The sequence below is a fragment of the Centroberyx gerrardi genome, chromosome 14 (assembly GCF_048128805.1).
Source record: "Centroberyx gerrardi isolate f3 chromosome 14, fCenGer3.hap1.cur.20231027, whole genome shotgun sequence".
Classification (NCBI taxonomy): Eukaryota; Metazoa; Chordata; class Actinopteri; order Beryciformes; family Berycidae; genus Centroberyx; species Centroberyx gerrardi.
Genome location: NC_136010.1, coordinates 5,234,551 through 5,249,839, shown reverse-complemented (window position 1 = coordinate 5,249,839; position 15,289 = coordinate 5,234,551). Strand labels below are relative to the sequence as shown.

Genomic DNA, 15,289 nt, shown 5'->3' with positions numbered 1-15,289 from the left:
TCCCTCCCCCTCTCTCTCTACCATTCTTACCGCCCTCTCCCCATCTCTTGCTCGTCCCCATCCCTCCATCTACTTCCGTCATGTAGATGAAAGTGTGTCTCTTGTGATGTTTGTTATAAAGCAGAGGGATAGACAGAGACAGTGGGACTCATTAAAGTCAGATCTCCCCCCCCCCCTCTCTTTCTCCCCATCTACATATTCTCTCTACCTCTCTCTCTCTCCCTCGGCATCTTCATCAGCTGTAATTATGGTAGCACAACGTGGGAGGAGCCTGCACAGTAAAATTATACTTTCAAATCTCCTTCCTCTTCAGCTATTCAAGGAACGAGACCTACATTTTCACCCTGATCAGAGAGAGAGGGCGAGAGAGAGAGACATAAAGACAGAAAACAAGAAAGACCTGCAGAGAGAGGGAGAGAGAGAGAGAGAGAGAGAGAAAGAGGGCAAGATAGAGAGAGGATGTAAAGAAGACCCAGAAACGAGAGAATCCGAGAAAAGGGGAGGCGAGAGGGGTGGAAAAAATGGAGAGAAATAGATAGAGAGGAGAGGAAGGAAGGCTACAAAGAGAATATGTTAAGGAGGGAGGGAGGATGTCAGGCTGTAGCAGCGGCAGTAGCAGCTGAGTTAACAGAACATGGGATCAGTAATGCTGTCAAGCTAGAAAATGCCAGACAGCAAAGCAGGCTGGGACAGCACAGGGGGAGGAACTGCTTAGTTGGGGTACGTGACCGATGCAGGCATTTTTGTTTTTTTTCTGCCAGTGCCTTCCACATCTTCCACCCGATTTCAAGGAGCCATATTCTACTGTAGCACCTCGCAAATGAGGGGGGTTTGTCAGGGGGTGGAGGGGGGTGTTACAGTACGTTCCTGCATTGCATTGTGGGGAGGAAAGGGGGTGGGAGAAATGCGCGAAACGTGCAGAGGTGTACTGGGTTTGCTGTGGTCGCAGTGTAGCCAAAATAGCACTGTTTACGGTAGCTGGGACGCATTTTTAAAGGCGCATGGTGGCGGATGCGAAGCTACAGTACTGTATCTGGGAACAGGACAGGCAGGGCAAAAGCAGGTTGACACAGAACAGAGAGGATCAGTGTGTTTTTTAGTAGTCAGGGGAAATTAGAGAGCCAAGCAAGGTCCGGACACAAGGGAGTATCAGCTCTCATCTGGAGGAAGAAGAGGAGGAAGGAGGAAGAAAGGAGGAGGGGTGATGATTCTTATTTTTAGACGCTGTGGGTGTTGCGTATGTGTGTGTGTGTGTGTGTCTCCTATTATATCTGCTTGTGTATTCCATGTGTCTACATTATATGTCTGTGTGTGTGCCCATGCCTGCATGCCCATGTGCATTCATGTGTATTTGTGTGTGTGTGTGTTCGTGTGTGTATGCAAGAGCTGTAATGCTTTTCACTCAGGTTGCGGTTTCAGCTCGGCAATCACTCAGCGCTGCAGTCAATTTGTGGTTGATTTACCTCTCTCTCTCTCTCTCTCTCTCTCTCTTTTTGGTTGATTACGGCTCCTCTCTCCGCACTTCTGTTTTCCACGGGAAAAAAATGGGCTATATTCTATTTGCAGCTATCGAAAAGCATTCTCTCATCTCTAGCTTTGAAGTTGGATGAATGAATTCAGTGTCCATGTGGCTTAGATGACAGGAGAGAACGACACATCCTGTCTGAGTCAGCAGTGATATTTAAAGTAATCAATAGCAATCTGTCTGGAAGGGAAAATGAATGAATGATCGGAATGTTTAATATTTGCATTGTCAAATATCTATCCTCATCTGCTCTGTCTCTCTCTCTCTCTCTCACACACACATACACAAACACTTGTTATGTCTCTCTTATTCTCTTTTTTTCCTCGCTTTTACTCTGTCTCTCTCTCTCTTTCTTTTATTTTCTTTCAATGCAGAGCGTTTTAGTGGAACTCAGACTTTTTCTTACATAGCCAAAGTAGACATGCAGCATTGACGTCAAAACATCAAACAACAACCACAAATAAATAGCAACCCCCTCTCTGTTTTCTGTCTCCAGGTCCAGGAGTGGCTGTGTCTGAACTGTCAGATGCAGAGGGCTCTGGGCATTGACATGACCACGCCTCGCTCCAAGAGCCAGCAGCAGATCCACTCTCCGTCCCACCAAGCCAAGCCCATCGCCCAGCCTCAGCCGACACAGCAGCCAGCTCAGCCGGCAGCAGCGCAGCCCAAACCCCTGCCGCAAAGTCAGCCGACCCAGCCGCAGCAGCAGCCTCAGTCTCAGCCGTACGGCCAGGCGCAACCCTACTCCCAGTCCCAGCCGTATTCCCAACCCCAGCAGTATCCGCAGTCCCAGCCCCAGCCGTACCCTCTGTCCCAGGCAGGGCCCAAACTCCAGCCCCAGGCTCAGCCTCAGGCCTCCCCGGGCCTCCAGAGACACCCAGGCCCCGGCGGTCCCCAGACCCAGACGGGGCCCTCTCAGCAGGGGATGAGGTCCGACCCGTACTCCCAGAGAGGTCCCGGAGCTCCAGGAGGTGTCGCAGGTCCTGCAGGCGGCCTCAACCAGCCCGGGGGCCCGCGGATCCCCCACCCCGGCGCTGTGCCCCTCCCCGGACTGACCAAGGCGCCCTCCCAGCCCGATTTGGGTCGCGGTTCTCCGATGCACCAAGCCACCGCGCGGCACCATGACCAAACCAGAAGTGCCGGTTCGTCCCCAGCCCACCGGCCTCAGAGCCACGCCCCTCCGCCCGCCCAGGACGGCCTGACCAAACTGTTTGGCTTTGGGGCATCGCTGCTCAACCAGGCTAGTACCCTAATCAATGTAGACCCTCTACCCACTGCCTCCACCCAGCCGAGTCCCGCCCGAGGCAAGGTGGTCTTCAGTAATGCAACACCAGACAGCAGGCAGCAACAGCAAGGAGCCCCTGGTGCCAAACCGTTCGGAATGGGGGGTCCGCATGCTCCAACCCAAATGGGGGGACCTCATGCACCGGGCCAAATGGGGGGTCCTCATGCTCCAACCCAAATGGGGGGACCTCATGCACCGGGCCAAATGGGGGGCCCTCATGCTCCAACCCAAATGGGGGGTCCTCATGCACCGGGCCAAATGGGGGGACCTCATGCACCGGGCCAAATGGGGGGTCCTCATGCTCCAACCCAAATGGGGGGACCTCATGCACCGGGCCAAATGGGGGGTCCTCATGCTCCAACCCAAATGGGAGGCCCTCATGCCCCCGGTCAAATGGGAGGCCCCCAAATGGGCGGTCCTCACGCACCAACCCAGAAACAGCAACCCATGCACCATCAACAAGCGATGTCTCAACAGCAGTCGCCCGCGCATCATCAAAAAGGGCCGCAGCAACAACAACTACATCAACATCAGCAATCGCCTGCGCATCATCAAAAAGCGCCGCAGCAGCAGCAGAAGCAGCAGGAGCCCACGGCAGCTCCGGTCGCCGCTCCAGAGCCGGTGAAGCCCAAAGTGAACTGCCCTCTTTGTAAAACGGAGCTGAACATCGGCAGCTCCGAACCGCCCAACTACAACTCCTGTACTCAGTGTCACAGCCAAGTCTGTAACCTGTGTGGCTTCAACCCCACACCACACCTGGTGGAGGTAAGAGGAGGTTTACACACACACACACACACACACAGACACACATGCACACACACATATACAAGCACAAGTGCTGTACTCACGCATAGACAAACGTACATACATGCACACTCATGCACATACATATTTGCGAGCAAGCAAGCATGTTCCTCCAAACATATGGACACGAGTATGCAAGCACAAGAACTGTAGTCTCTCTCACACACACACACACACATACACAAAGACGCACACACACATTCACAGAGCCATCTCCTCTCAGACAATCAATACCATTCAGTGCAAACAGAAAATGGTTTTCATTCCACTGTTGGACCTCATCCTCCTCACTGTGTGGAAGCTGCTGGACCCAAACCTTTTATCTTTCTCTTTCCTCCAAGGCATTCTCTCGCTTTGCCTCTTCTCTTACAATTTTTTTTGCCGTTGTCATTAATTGTAGGCCCATATTTCCTTCCGCGCTTCTCCTCTTTTTTGTTCTTTTACCATCTTGTTCTTTTGTCTGCTTTCTGTCTTTCTCTGTTACTTCTTAGTTTTTTGTCTTTTCTCTCTTTTCACTCTGTATCTTTCCATCTAACCCACTCTCTATTTCCCTCTCTGTCTGTCTCTCTTTCTCCCCCTCTCTCATTCCATTAAATCAATCTTTCTTCCTTTCTCTCTATACTTGTCTGACTCTACTCCTCTACTATCTATCTTGCAGGCTCATCTCTCCCCTTGTGTTTTCATGATCTATTATAACCAATCAGTGAATAAGTTACATGCAGCCCAGTAATCTGAGCTAACTGAGCTTGATTTAGTCTTATTCCATTAATTGACTCTCATTAATTGACTCTTAAGTGAAATTGTTCTTAGGTGCTTTAATTAGTTTAATACGTTTTTAAAAGATTAAGTGTTAGTACCCATGTTCCAATTTCTCTTGATAAGAATTAACTCTTTATTCTATTAATTTCCTCTCATTTTGCTATTAATTTATTCTTAACATTCTCATTAAGTTGCTCTGATTTCACCAATTTAATGTACTAATTTAAGCAAGGCGAACAGTGCTAACAATAATAACAAGCCATGTCAGTATGAAAATCTTTTCTCATGATGTGACAAGTGAGGAACAACAATAGACTAACATCTGTTATGTTAAAGCGTCATTTTATACTCATATAACATCTTCAAGCATATTTGACTTTGACTTTGCATGGTCTTTAATTAAACTTCTAAAACAGAGGAAAGAAAGTTAGTAAAAACACCTTAAAAACTCAATGAACTGCCACACCAATCCACACACTTACACACACATACACTTCCACATACAGACCCAAAACACATGCAAGCACACACACACACACACACACGAGCAACAATAACAAAACTGAATATCACAGAATCTACAGTGCTGGCAGACATCACAGGTACAACTGACAATTAAAGGGGCATTAACTAATCTATAATTCCTATCGAACCCTATAGGTGACCAGTAGGAATTGCAACAGCATTGGATTGTGTCCCCCCTCCCATCCCCTTGAGCTACGGTGGCCTGTAATTGACACAAACAACAAAGTCACATATTCACAATAGAAACATGTAAGCTTGCTAATTGGAGTAGAGATCCAACAGAAACAAATAGTGAAGAGGTAATATCATCATGCTAAATACTGGAATAACAATACTGCTTTGTCATTTGTTTTTTGGCTTGTGAACGAGGCTTTTTGTAGCTGAAATGTCTTGTGATGCTGGTCGCTCGTTCATATCTCCATCCTTCATCGTTGAGCAGTTGAAAATGAGATTTTGTTTTAAAACCGGAAAGTGAATTTTGAAAGCCTGGAATCTCAGCACTTGGCCAAGTAATGTTGAGTCATTGGTATTGATCAACAACCCTAACAACCCCCCACAGACATATTATGGGCAGTTTGTGCTATGGGGCAGTGAAACATATTTATTGCCCCTTTAAATACAAACAGTCAGTCCCTCTTCTCCCTTCCACAACCCCCAAACATTCATAAATGTGGCAGTATAATTTCTGAGAATAGATGTGGTCCAACCCAAGGATCCGCAAACCATCCCTTTTATCAGTACCACAAGGTCCACATTACTTATTATTCCAGCCAAATGACAGACTAACATTCACAATGTCAAGGTGTCACTTTGACTTCAGTACAACATGGCCTCCAACAGTCCATTAGCCGTTTAATGGATGCAGCTTCATCAGTATAGACAGCTTCAAGAGAGGCAAAACAAGCTTTTCATTTGTCTCTTTTGTCTCAAGGATACTCGGGTCACAAGGTGAGAGAGGAAGAAAGGCAGGGTGAGAGTAAAGATGGAGCGACTGAAACAGAGAGAAAAATATGTGGGAAATAAAATGAGAGAAATGGAGAAAGAAAGAAAGAAAGAGACTGAAAGATCAAGAAGAGGGGACAGAGACAAAGAAGAGAGGGATAGAAAAACAGAAGAGGGAAGAAAGAGAGAGATAAGAAGGACCGAATAACAAAACACAGACATCCTTTTCAGTTATGCTTTCTTTCTTCACAGCAGACTGATTCTGCTCAGGTACAATGGAGTAGGTTTAAAGGCCGACTGCTCTCACCTCCCCTTTATCGAGCCACATGCTGGCCTTGAGGTGAAAGAAAGAAAGTAAAAGAAAATACGCAAAAAAAGCAAAGAAGGAAGGACAGAAGGAATGAAGTACATGAGAAATGAATGAAGCAAACGGGTAAATAAGTAAAGGAAGGAAGGAAGCAAGTAAATAAGTGAGGAAGGAAGGAAGAACAGAAGAAAAGAAGATAGGAAGGGGTCAGAAAGGAAGGAAGGAAGCAAAGAAGTATACGTAAATATGGAGGAAAGTATGTGAGGAAGGAAAGAAAGAAGGAACGAAGCATGCAAGGAAGGAAGGAAAGAGGGAAGGAAGTATGTATGGAAGGCAGGAAGGGAGTATATAAGTAAGGAAAGATGGAAGGACATATTTAGGGAGGAAGGAAGTACATACACAGGAAGGAAAGGTGGAAGGAAAAAAGTATGTAAGGGAGGAAGGATGTAAATAAACAAGGAAGGACAGATAGAAGGAAGTATTTAAGTATATAAGGGAGGAAGGAAGGAAGGAAAGAAGCATTTAAAGAAGGAAAGAAAGAAGGAAGGAAATGCATAAGGAATGCAGGACTGAAGTAAGGAAGTATTTAAGGAAGGAAAGATGGAAGGTAGTATTTAAAGTATGTAAGGGAGGAAGGAAGTACATACACAAGAAAGGAAAGATGGAAGGAAGAAAGTATGTAAGGGAGGAAGGAAGGAAGGAAAGAAGCATGTAAAGAAGGAAAGAAAGAAGGAAGGAAATGCATAAGGAAGGCAGGACTGAAGTAAGGAAGTATTTAAGAAAGGAAGGATAGAAGGTAGTATTTAAAGTATGTAAGGGAGGAAGGAAGTACATTCATAAGGAAGGAAGGAAGGAAGGAAGGAAGGGAAGTGAGTAAGTCGGTCAGTCAGTCACATTGTTCAAGAGCCTTGTGTTATATTTAGAGGCAGCATGACGCCTTCAGGGTCTTTGGGAAGAATAGTTGTTCAGAGCTTCAGTCACTGGTTATAATGTAATGTAGAGTCGCTGCCCTAAGACAGGCCTAGAGATAATATACTGGGTTATATATAGGACTACTGTATACAGGGTAGTGATATACACACACACACACACACACACACACCCAGCAAAAAGAAAGAAAGGATTAAGTGTTATTTAGACCGTGAGGAATCAAAGCCATTCAAACTGACACACAAACAAACACACACACACACACAGTTTAGCCTTTAGATAAAAAGTCCACAGGAAGCTTTTAGACATGAAGAGTCTGTGTGTATAACTTGTGTGTGTGTGTGTGTTTGTGTGTGTGCGCACGCACATTGAGTGTTGAGGCCTGAAGCTCTGCAGAAGAACTGAATAAAACAGAAAGAGAAGATGGACAGATGGAAGGAAGAAGCTGGAGAGGCAAATGAGATAGAGAGAGAGAGAGAGAAATGGTCAGAAGGATGAAATGCAAATATCATGACTATCGGGTAAAATCCTTGTATCTTTTCAGTAATTGAGGAAACTGTCCCATAATCCCATTGACACTCATACAGCATATTGTTTTTAAAATTAACGCCAATTTTGGAGTTTTGGTCAAGCTGGGAAAAGATCTTCAGGCCCAAAATGAAGCAGAAGTGCAAGTTTAGAGGGGTGGAAAGAGAAAATGTGCCGCAATACTGAATGAATAATAACACTGTGGATGGCTAATGTGTTCTATAGTGATGATTTTGTCAGTTTATGCCTTGGTAGTGTATGGAATCACTGTCATGACTATAAAGCAGCCATCGAATTAAAATAGTGGGAGATAGAGGGGATCTGAGAGAGACTGAGAGATGGAAAGAGAAAGGAGAATGACAAAAGAGAGGGGGAGAGAGATAGAGAGAGATACAGGGAGATGGAGAGATGAAGAGAGAGACATACAGATGGAGAGAGATAAAGAGAGATTGAAAAAGTTAGAGATAGAGAAAGATGGAGAGAGAGCAAGGTGAAGACAGAATGATGAAGAGATGAAGTGAGATAAAGGGGTGAGAGAGATGCAGAGGGAGGGAGAGAGAAAAAGCCAGAGAAAGAGAGGAAGATGAAAAGAGAGAGTGATGGAAAGAGATAGAGAGGAACTGAGAGAAAATTAGAGATTAAGGTAAATTTAAAGAGATGGAGAGAAATACAGAGAGGGGGAAAAAGAGAAATGGAGAGAGAAGGAGAACGATAAAGAAAGATGAAGTGAGATAGAGAGGAACAGAGAGACATTGAAAGAGATGTAAAGAGATAGAGAGATTAAAAGGGATAGAAAGAGATAGAGAGATAGAGGCTGAGGGTAAATCAGACATGCAGAGCTGAATCACGTGCAGCCTCCAGTCCAGAGGGAGAACCACCACTAACACACACACACACACACACACACACACACAGAATAAGAACAGTACTGTATATGAAAAAATAGATGGAAAACTGGGGAAAAGATCAAGCGAGGGAAAATAAAGGGGGAGGGTGATGAAAGGGATGAGGAGGCTGCTGCTTCATGTATGGATTCTACAGCCTTTGATTTTAAATGGCTCAAACTTTTACAGTATTCCAATAAATATATATCCTTGTTTCATATATAGCATATACTTCATATTTTACACGAATTTCTTCTTTGCCTCATTAAGTCCTACCTTGCCCCAATAAGTCCTACTTTGCCTCAATAAGTCCTGCTTTGCCTCAGTAAGTCCTACTTCATCTCAGTAAGTCTTGCTTTGCCTCAGTAAGTCCTACTTCATCTCAATAAGTCTTGCTTTGCCTCAGTAAGTCCTACTTCATCTCAATAAGTCTTGCTTTGCCTCAGTAAGTGCTACTTTGCCTCAGTGAGTCCTACTTTGCCTCAATAAGTCCTGCTTTGCCTCAGTAAGTCCTACTTCATCTCAATAAGTCTTGCTTTGCCTCAGTAAGTCCTACTTCATCTCAATAAGTCTTGCTTTGCCTCATTAAGTCCTACTTCATCTCAATAAGTCTTGCTTTGCCTCAGTAAGTGCTACTTTGCCTCAGTGAGTCCTACTTTGCCTCAATAAGTCCTGCTTTGCCTCAGTAAGTTCTGCTTTGCCCCAGAAAATCCTACTTTGCCTGAATAAGTCCTACTTTGCCTCAGTGAGTCCTACTTTGCCTCAATAAGTCCTGCTTTGCCTCAGTAAGTCCTACTTCATCTCAATAAGTCTTGCTTTGCCTCAATAAGTCCTGCTTTGCCTCAGTAAGTCCTACTTCATCCCAATAAGTCTTGCATTGCCTCAGTAAGTGCTACTTTGCCTCAATAAGTCCTGCTTTGCCTCAGTAAGTCCTACTTCATCTCAGCAAGTCTTGCTTTGCCTCAGTAAGTCCTACTTTGCCTCAGTAAGTGCTACTTTGCCTCAGTATTTGCTACTTTGCCTCCATAAGTCTTGCTTTGCCTCAGTAAGTTCTACTTTGCCTCAATAAGTTCTGCTTTACCTCAGATAGTCCTATTTTTCCTCAGTAAGTCCTACTTTGCCTCAATAGGTCCTTCTTCGCCTCAGTAAGTTCTGCTTTGCCCCAGTAAGTTACATGTTTATATAATGCCGATTTGTTAAATTCTTGTTTGTATTCGATTTTAATGTTCATATTATATTTTCCCCCAGCTGTATCCTATTACTATTTGCTGCTGCGATGACCCAGTTTCCCAAGGGGGATCGTTAAAATGTCATCTTATCTTATAATGTTTCCTAGGCAGGTACACAGTCTGAACACTTTCTATTAGTGAGAAATCAAACAAATAATGTAATATCTAAAACAATGCAGTCTCTTAAGTGGGTATTCCTGTGAGAGAATAAAGTGGCATACTTACGGTGCACTAGAATATACAGAGTGACAGAATACAATGCTTTGTCTTTACTGAGAAATCGATGTCTGAGAAGGCGGTGCAGATGAGTGTTGGTGTTTGAGAAAGACAGAGAACGCTGTGTGATAGAGCAACAGAGAGGGGAGCGCTTGATTTATCAATAATTCAGAGAAGGAGGTGTTTTTATATAAATAGAGAGAGGGATGAAATATGTAGGGGGGTGGCAGTGTTTCTGAACGGAGCAGTAGAAACAGAAAAGTTGAAAGTCAGCGGGTCTATCCTGCTCCCTCTGCCCTCTCTCCTTCTCCACTTCCTTCCTTCCTCCCACTTGCTTTGTTTCCTTCCCTCCTTCCTCTCGTTTCCTTGTTTCTTTCTTCTTTCATCCTTCTTTCCTTCCTCATTTTCTTCTTTCCTTCCTTCCTTCACTTTTCCTGACAATCATCTTTCCTTGTTTCTTTCTTTCCTTCTTTCATTCCTTCCTCCCATCCTCCCTCATTTCCTTCGTCCCTTCTTCCTTTCCTATTTCCTGACATTTATCCATTCTTGAATCATTCAAATTTGTTTGTCTGTTTTCTTAAGAAAGAAAGAGAGAGGAGAGAGAGAGAGAGAGAGAGAGAGAGAGAGAGAGAGAGAGAGAGAGAGAGAGAGAGAGAGAGAGAGAGAGAGAGAGAGAGAAGAGGCTGATGTATCTCAGTGATATTTGTTTAGTTGAATTGGATTGAACTGAATGGAGAGAGAGAGTGAGAATTTGAGAGAGTTAGATGCAGTGTAAGTGTATATATGCAGTATGTACATTGTGAAAGTGCATGTGTACATGCACGCACTAGATTGTGTGTGTGTGTGTGTGTGTGTGTGTGTGTGTGTGTGTGTGTGTGCGTTCCCGGCAATCTGAGCCCACAATTCAACATGAAAGCACATAAAAGAGAATGGCTCAGCGGCCGGTGATGCAAACAGCCTCCACATGAAGGTCTGAATGATGACACACACATGCACAGGCGCACACACACACACACACATGCACACATATGCATTGTCTCTCAGTCACACACACATACTTTTTCTTTCTCGCGTGCACAAATAATTTCTCTCTCTTCATACACGCACACACACATGCACAGACACGCACGCGCACACACACACACACACACACACACACACACACTGTATATGCAGGTGTAGGTGTTAGTGAATGAGTGAATGAGGCCATTCCTCTGTCCGGTATGTCATTCAGGTTTTCACAGCTGCTATCACCGCTGTCTGAACAATTATTAGGATTACTGCACCCAGTCCACCTGGATTTGTGTGTGTGTGTGTGTGTGTGTGTGTGATTGCACAACTGAAGGGAAATGATTAGGGATTGTGACATTTAATCTGCCTAGGTGTGCTTGTGTGCATGTGGTGTGTGTGTAGGCAAGTTATTAAGATCACAACATTTTGTCTGTCTAGGTGTGTTTGTACGCACGTGGTGTGTGTGTGTGTGTGTGTGTGTGTGTTAGTTTGTCTGTGCTTGTGTCTGAGTTTGTGTGTGTGTATATGTGAGTGAGAGACATATAGGGAATAGCAGGAGAGAGAGGAAGAGGTATACTAGAGGAAGTGATTGGGATATTATTATTATTATTATTATTGGGCTATTTAAAGGGAAATTCCACTCAATTTAAAATTCATCCTGTACTTTATAAAGAGGAAATCTGTTCTTTTGTAACTAATAATAATCGTTTTTTTCTAACTAAGAGTTTAGCACCCTCTGATCCACTTTGCATTTTAAATTCATATATCACATTCAAACCTATGAAGTCTTTAAAGGCCCAAACACACTGGATGAGATAATTGATGCATGTCTCCTGACTGGATGCCTCCATGGCGCACTGCAGACAGCAGACATGAAGCGTCAGCAGCACTGATCTCACTTTGTGCCATAAAGCAATCCAGCAGATTTCCTGCCAAATCCGACCTGCTGGTACACAGCGTAAAATGCTGTGTAAACGCCAGTAAAGGCTCTTTTTTTAATGTAATTATACTAATGCCTCAAAATTAATGTGGTAATAATTCATTGATGTTAAAATGCTGCACAAAGCATCTTTAAGTCCTTTTAACAGACATTTCAGTACTTTGTTGACCAAATTCAAACCAAGATTGAAGCAGATGCATCAAGGTGGTTTGATAATAATAATAATAACTTTATTTATATAGCATCTTTAAAAAGTTTACAAAGTGCTTTTGACAGTCAAAATAAAAGCAGAATACTCAAAACGATTTAAAAAAAAAGCAATGGAACAGTGTGAAACAGGAATGAAATTGCGATAAGGGAAGAAGAGGAAATGTCCAATACTAAGGATAAAATAAAAGATAAAAAGATTAAAAAAAAAAAAAAAAAGATAAGACGATAAAAAGACAACATTACATAAAAGCATGTCTATAAAAATTATGCACCAATCAACACTTTTACTGCTTTTTGGACCATTGAAAACAATGTTTTGTTGCATGTTTGAAAACAAACACATTTCTGATGCATCCAATGTGTTTCTGCTGTGAATTTAACATCTGAAGCAGCTTGGTTTTCTCTTTTATAATTCAGATAATAGTCAAGTGAGATTGTTCTAGATGAGAATAGTAGACTTCTATAGTAACAATGTTGATGCATTGTCTTCTCACACACATGCACACACACACACATTGCTCTGCGTCAAGCTTAACAAAGGGCACCACGGCCAAAAGGTTAACACGGGTAATTTAATGACTTTCTATGTGTGTGTGTGTGTGTGTGTGTGTGTGTGTGTGTGTGTGTGAGGAGTTCCCACAGAGCTGATGAGTCTTTATAAAGGTCACAGTCGTACTATGTGGGTCATTAGGACTAATAGAGTAGCGTTTTATTTGTTTATGTTATGTAACACCATTTCATAATTCTCATTTTTTATTTATCTCTTCCATCTCTCTGTTTACCTTTTCCGTCCTCCAGCTATTCCCTATTATCACTTATCCTGTTTCCTGCTAATGGAGCAGGGAAACAGCAGAAAGAGAATTTAAACAAAAAACAAAAGCTGCATAATGTTCCGTAAACTATGTGACATTTATTTGACTGGCAAATAAATAAATGTTATAAACTGGACTACAATTCTTCTGCAAACTCTTGTATGGGTAATTATAGTCCTGATTAATGAGGTGTCACATTTTTCACTTCATTAAAGGAATAGTTCACCCAAAAATTTAAATTGGGTCATTATCTACTCATTCTCGTGCCAGTACAAACTTGGGTGAGTGTTTTTTTTCTTCATACAGCTTACCTGGAGCTCTGCAGGCTCGCTGCTGGAGGAGCTTCTTCCAGTGAATGGGAAGTGAATGGGGAGCCGGACGTTCTGCTTCAGAAAGGGCAAAAAATGTCCATAAAATTACTCCATACAGCTCGTGTAGTATAATCAAAGTCTTCTGACGCCTGACGATCGCTCTATGAGTCGAAAAAAAAACGTAATTTGATCCATTATTTCATGAAAATCCGAGTCGATCGCCATTGCACGTACTTCCGCATTACCAAACCTCACGAGATGGAGGTCGCACACTATCGCACACACACACCTTGCACGGCCATGGTGGCTTCGCGAGGTTTGGTAATGCAGAAGTACGTGCAATGGCGATCGACTCGATACCGCTCTCTCTTTCTCCCTTTATATGGAAACAAATGCTCAAGAGTTCAGCATGTGTTCCACCAAGAAGCGTCTATTTAAATACAATTTCAACTGTTATTAAGTCGATTTACACTACTTGCTGCCACTGTGGAAGAACATTGTGAGCACAACAGATAAACAAGTTATAAAAGTTGAAAATGTTACAGGTCCTGAATGAAGCGCCGGGCCCAAACTGGTGCAACACATTTATGTATGGGGGGGTTACCTGTGCAAAACATTTAACACAGTGGTCAGCAATGCTCATCAGCTCTTCCTGGCACTAGCTCTGTCTCTGACCTCTGAACTTCCCTGTATATACTTGAGCTTAGAGTCCTGCTTTACACATACACTCAATGGACTTCACTTATTTTAGCCATCTAGTACACCATGCTACCCACATTTACATGTTTAGGCTGCACCTTGACATACACTGAACATATATATCAATAAACATATTTTAAGTTCCATAAATGTCTCTTAATCAGTTAACTAATTCAAAACATCACATTACACATTAACCTCTATTTACAGGATGACCTAGCCAGTCTAACTAGCCCTGCTACCCATTATATCTGCTGGCAGGGAAATACAGTAAACCTTTCCAGCCTATGTTTCTACAGGCTTAACGTTACCGGTCTGACTTGACTGGCTAACTGCCTATATTCTAGCAATATTCTTACTTTTAAACACTCTGAACACAAATAACATCATCTACAAGACACAGTAAAATGCTATTAACAAAATGCTATTAACAAAACACATAAACATTTCACAGACTTTACCGAATCAAAATAGCCGCTAACGCTAACCCCTGCTAATCGCCAATGCTAATATTAGCCCGTGAATCGCTAATGCTAACCGCTAGCGCGAGTTGCTAATGTTAATCGCTAGCGTGATTCACTTACCGTATTTCCTCTAATAGTGGCCTGTAGTCAATTAAAAGCCGGGTCTCCGATAATGGCCGGGGCCGTGGTCGACACGAACAAATAAAGACCGGCCTCAAATATAGGCCGGGGAAAAAAACAAAGGAAAAAACAACGGTGGATACCGGTAAACTCCTGGTTCCGGTTATATAATGTAACTGTAGTTTGTAGTAACGTACAAGTGCCACAAGATGGCAGTAGCTCTATCCCCATTCAAGTTAGCAGAAGGCTAACCGGAAGTTAGCCCGCTCGGCCGGCGGAAGTCTCCGTCGTCGATTACCGTAATTATCGGTAATGTATTGCAGTAACAAAAAAACGTCTACCTAACGAACCCCAACAGAAGCAGATCAGAAAACAAGGAGGCTTCGTACTAAAATATGAGCAAATATACTTATCAAACAGAGGGAATTAGAAATCTCTAATATAAGCCTGCTTCCAATAAAGACCTGGTACCCTCTGCAGTTGAGGTAAATAAAGGCCCGGGCCAATATTAGAGGAAATACGGTATACTTTCAGCACATACTCACATCCCGGCCCCACACATTCAAATTCCCTTTGTATCCGACCCCAAACCAATGTCCATAACACTTGAGAGTTTACTTTTGTCACCATAGCAGTTCTTACCTGTGCAAAACATTTAACACAGTGGGCAGCAATGCTCATCATCTCTTCGTGGCACTAGCTCTATCTCTGACCTCTGAACTTGAAAGCGATGCGAAACTCAGAGCGCCCTCTGCTGCCCTTTTCCTGTCCTAGCACAGACACATATA

At 43.4% G+C, this 15,289-nt stretch overlaps 1 protein-coding gene across 1 annotated transcript in view; it reads left to right on the top strand.

The window, feature by feature from the left end:
* bsna (bassoon presynaptic cytomatrix protein a) overlaps positions 1–15,289 on the top strand; it is a 205,836-nt gene that overhangs the window by 101,752 nt on the left and 88,795 nt on the right. Inside the window, exon 3 of the mRNA XM_078288251.1 lies at positions 2,022–3,575. Within this exon, the coding sequence (XP_078144377.1) occupies positions 2,022–3,575 (1,554 nt within the window). The remainder of the gene's footprint in view (positions 1–2,021; positions 3,576–15,289) is intronic.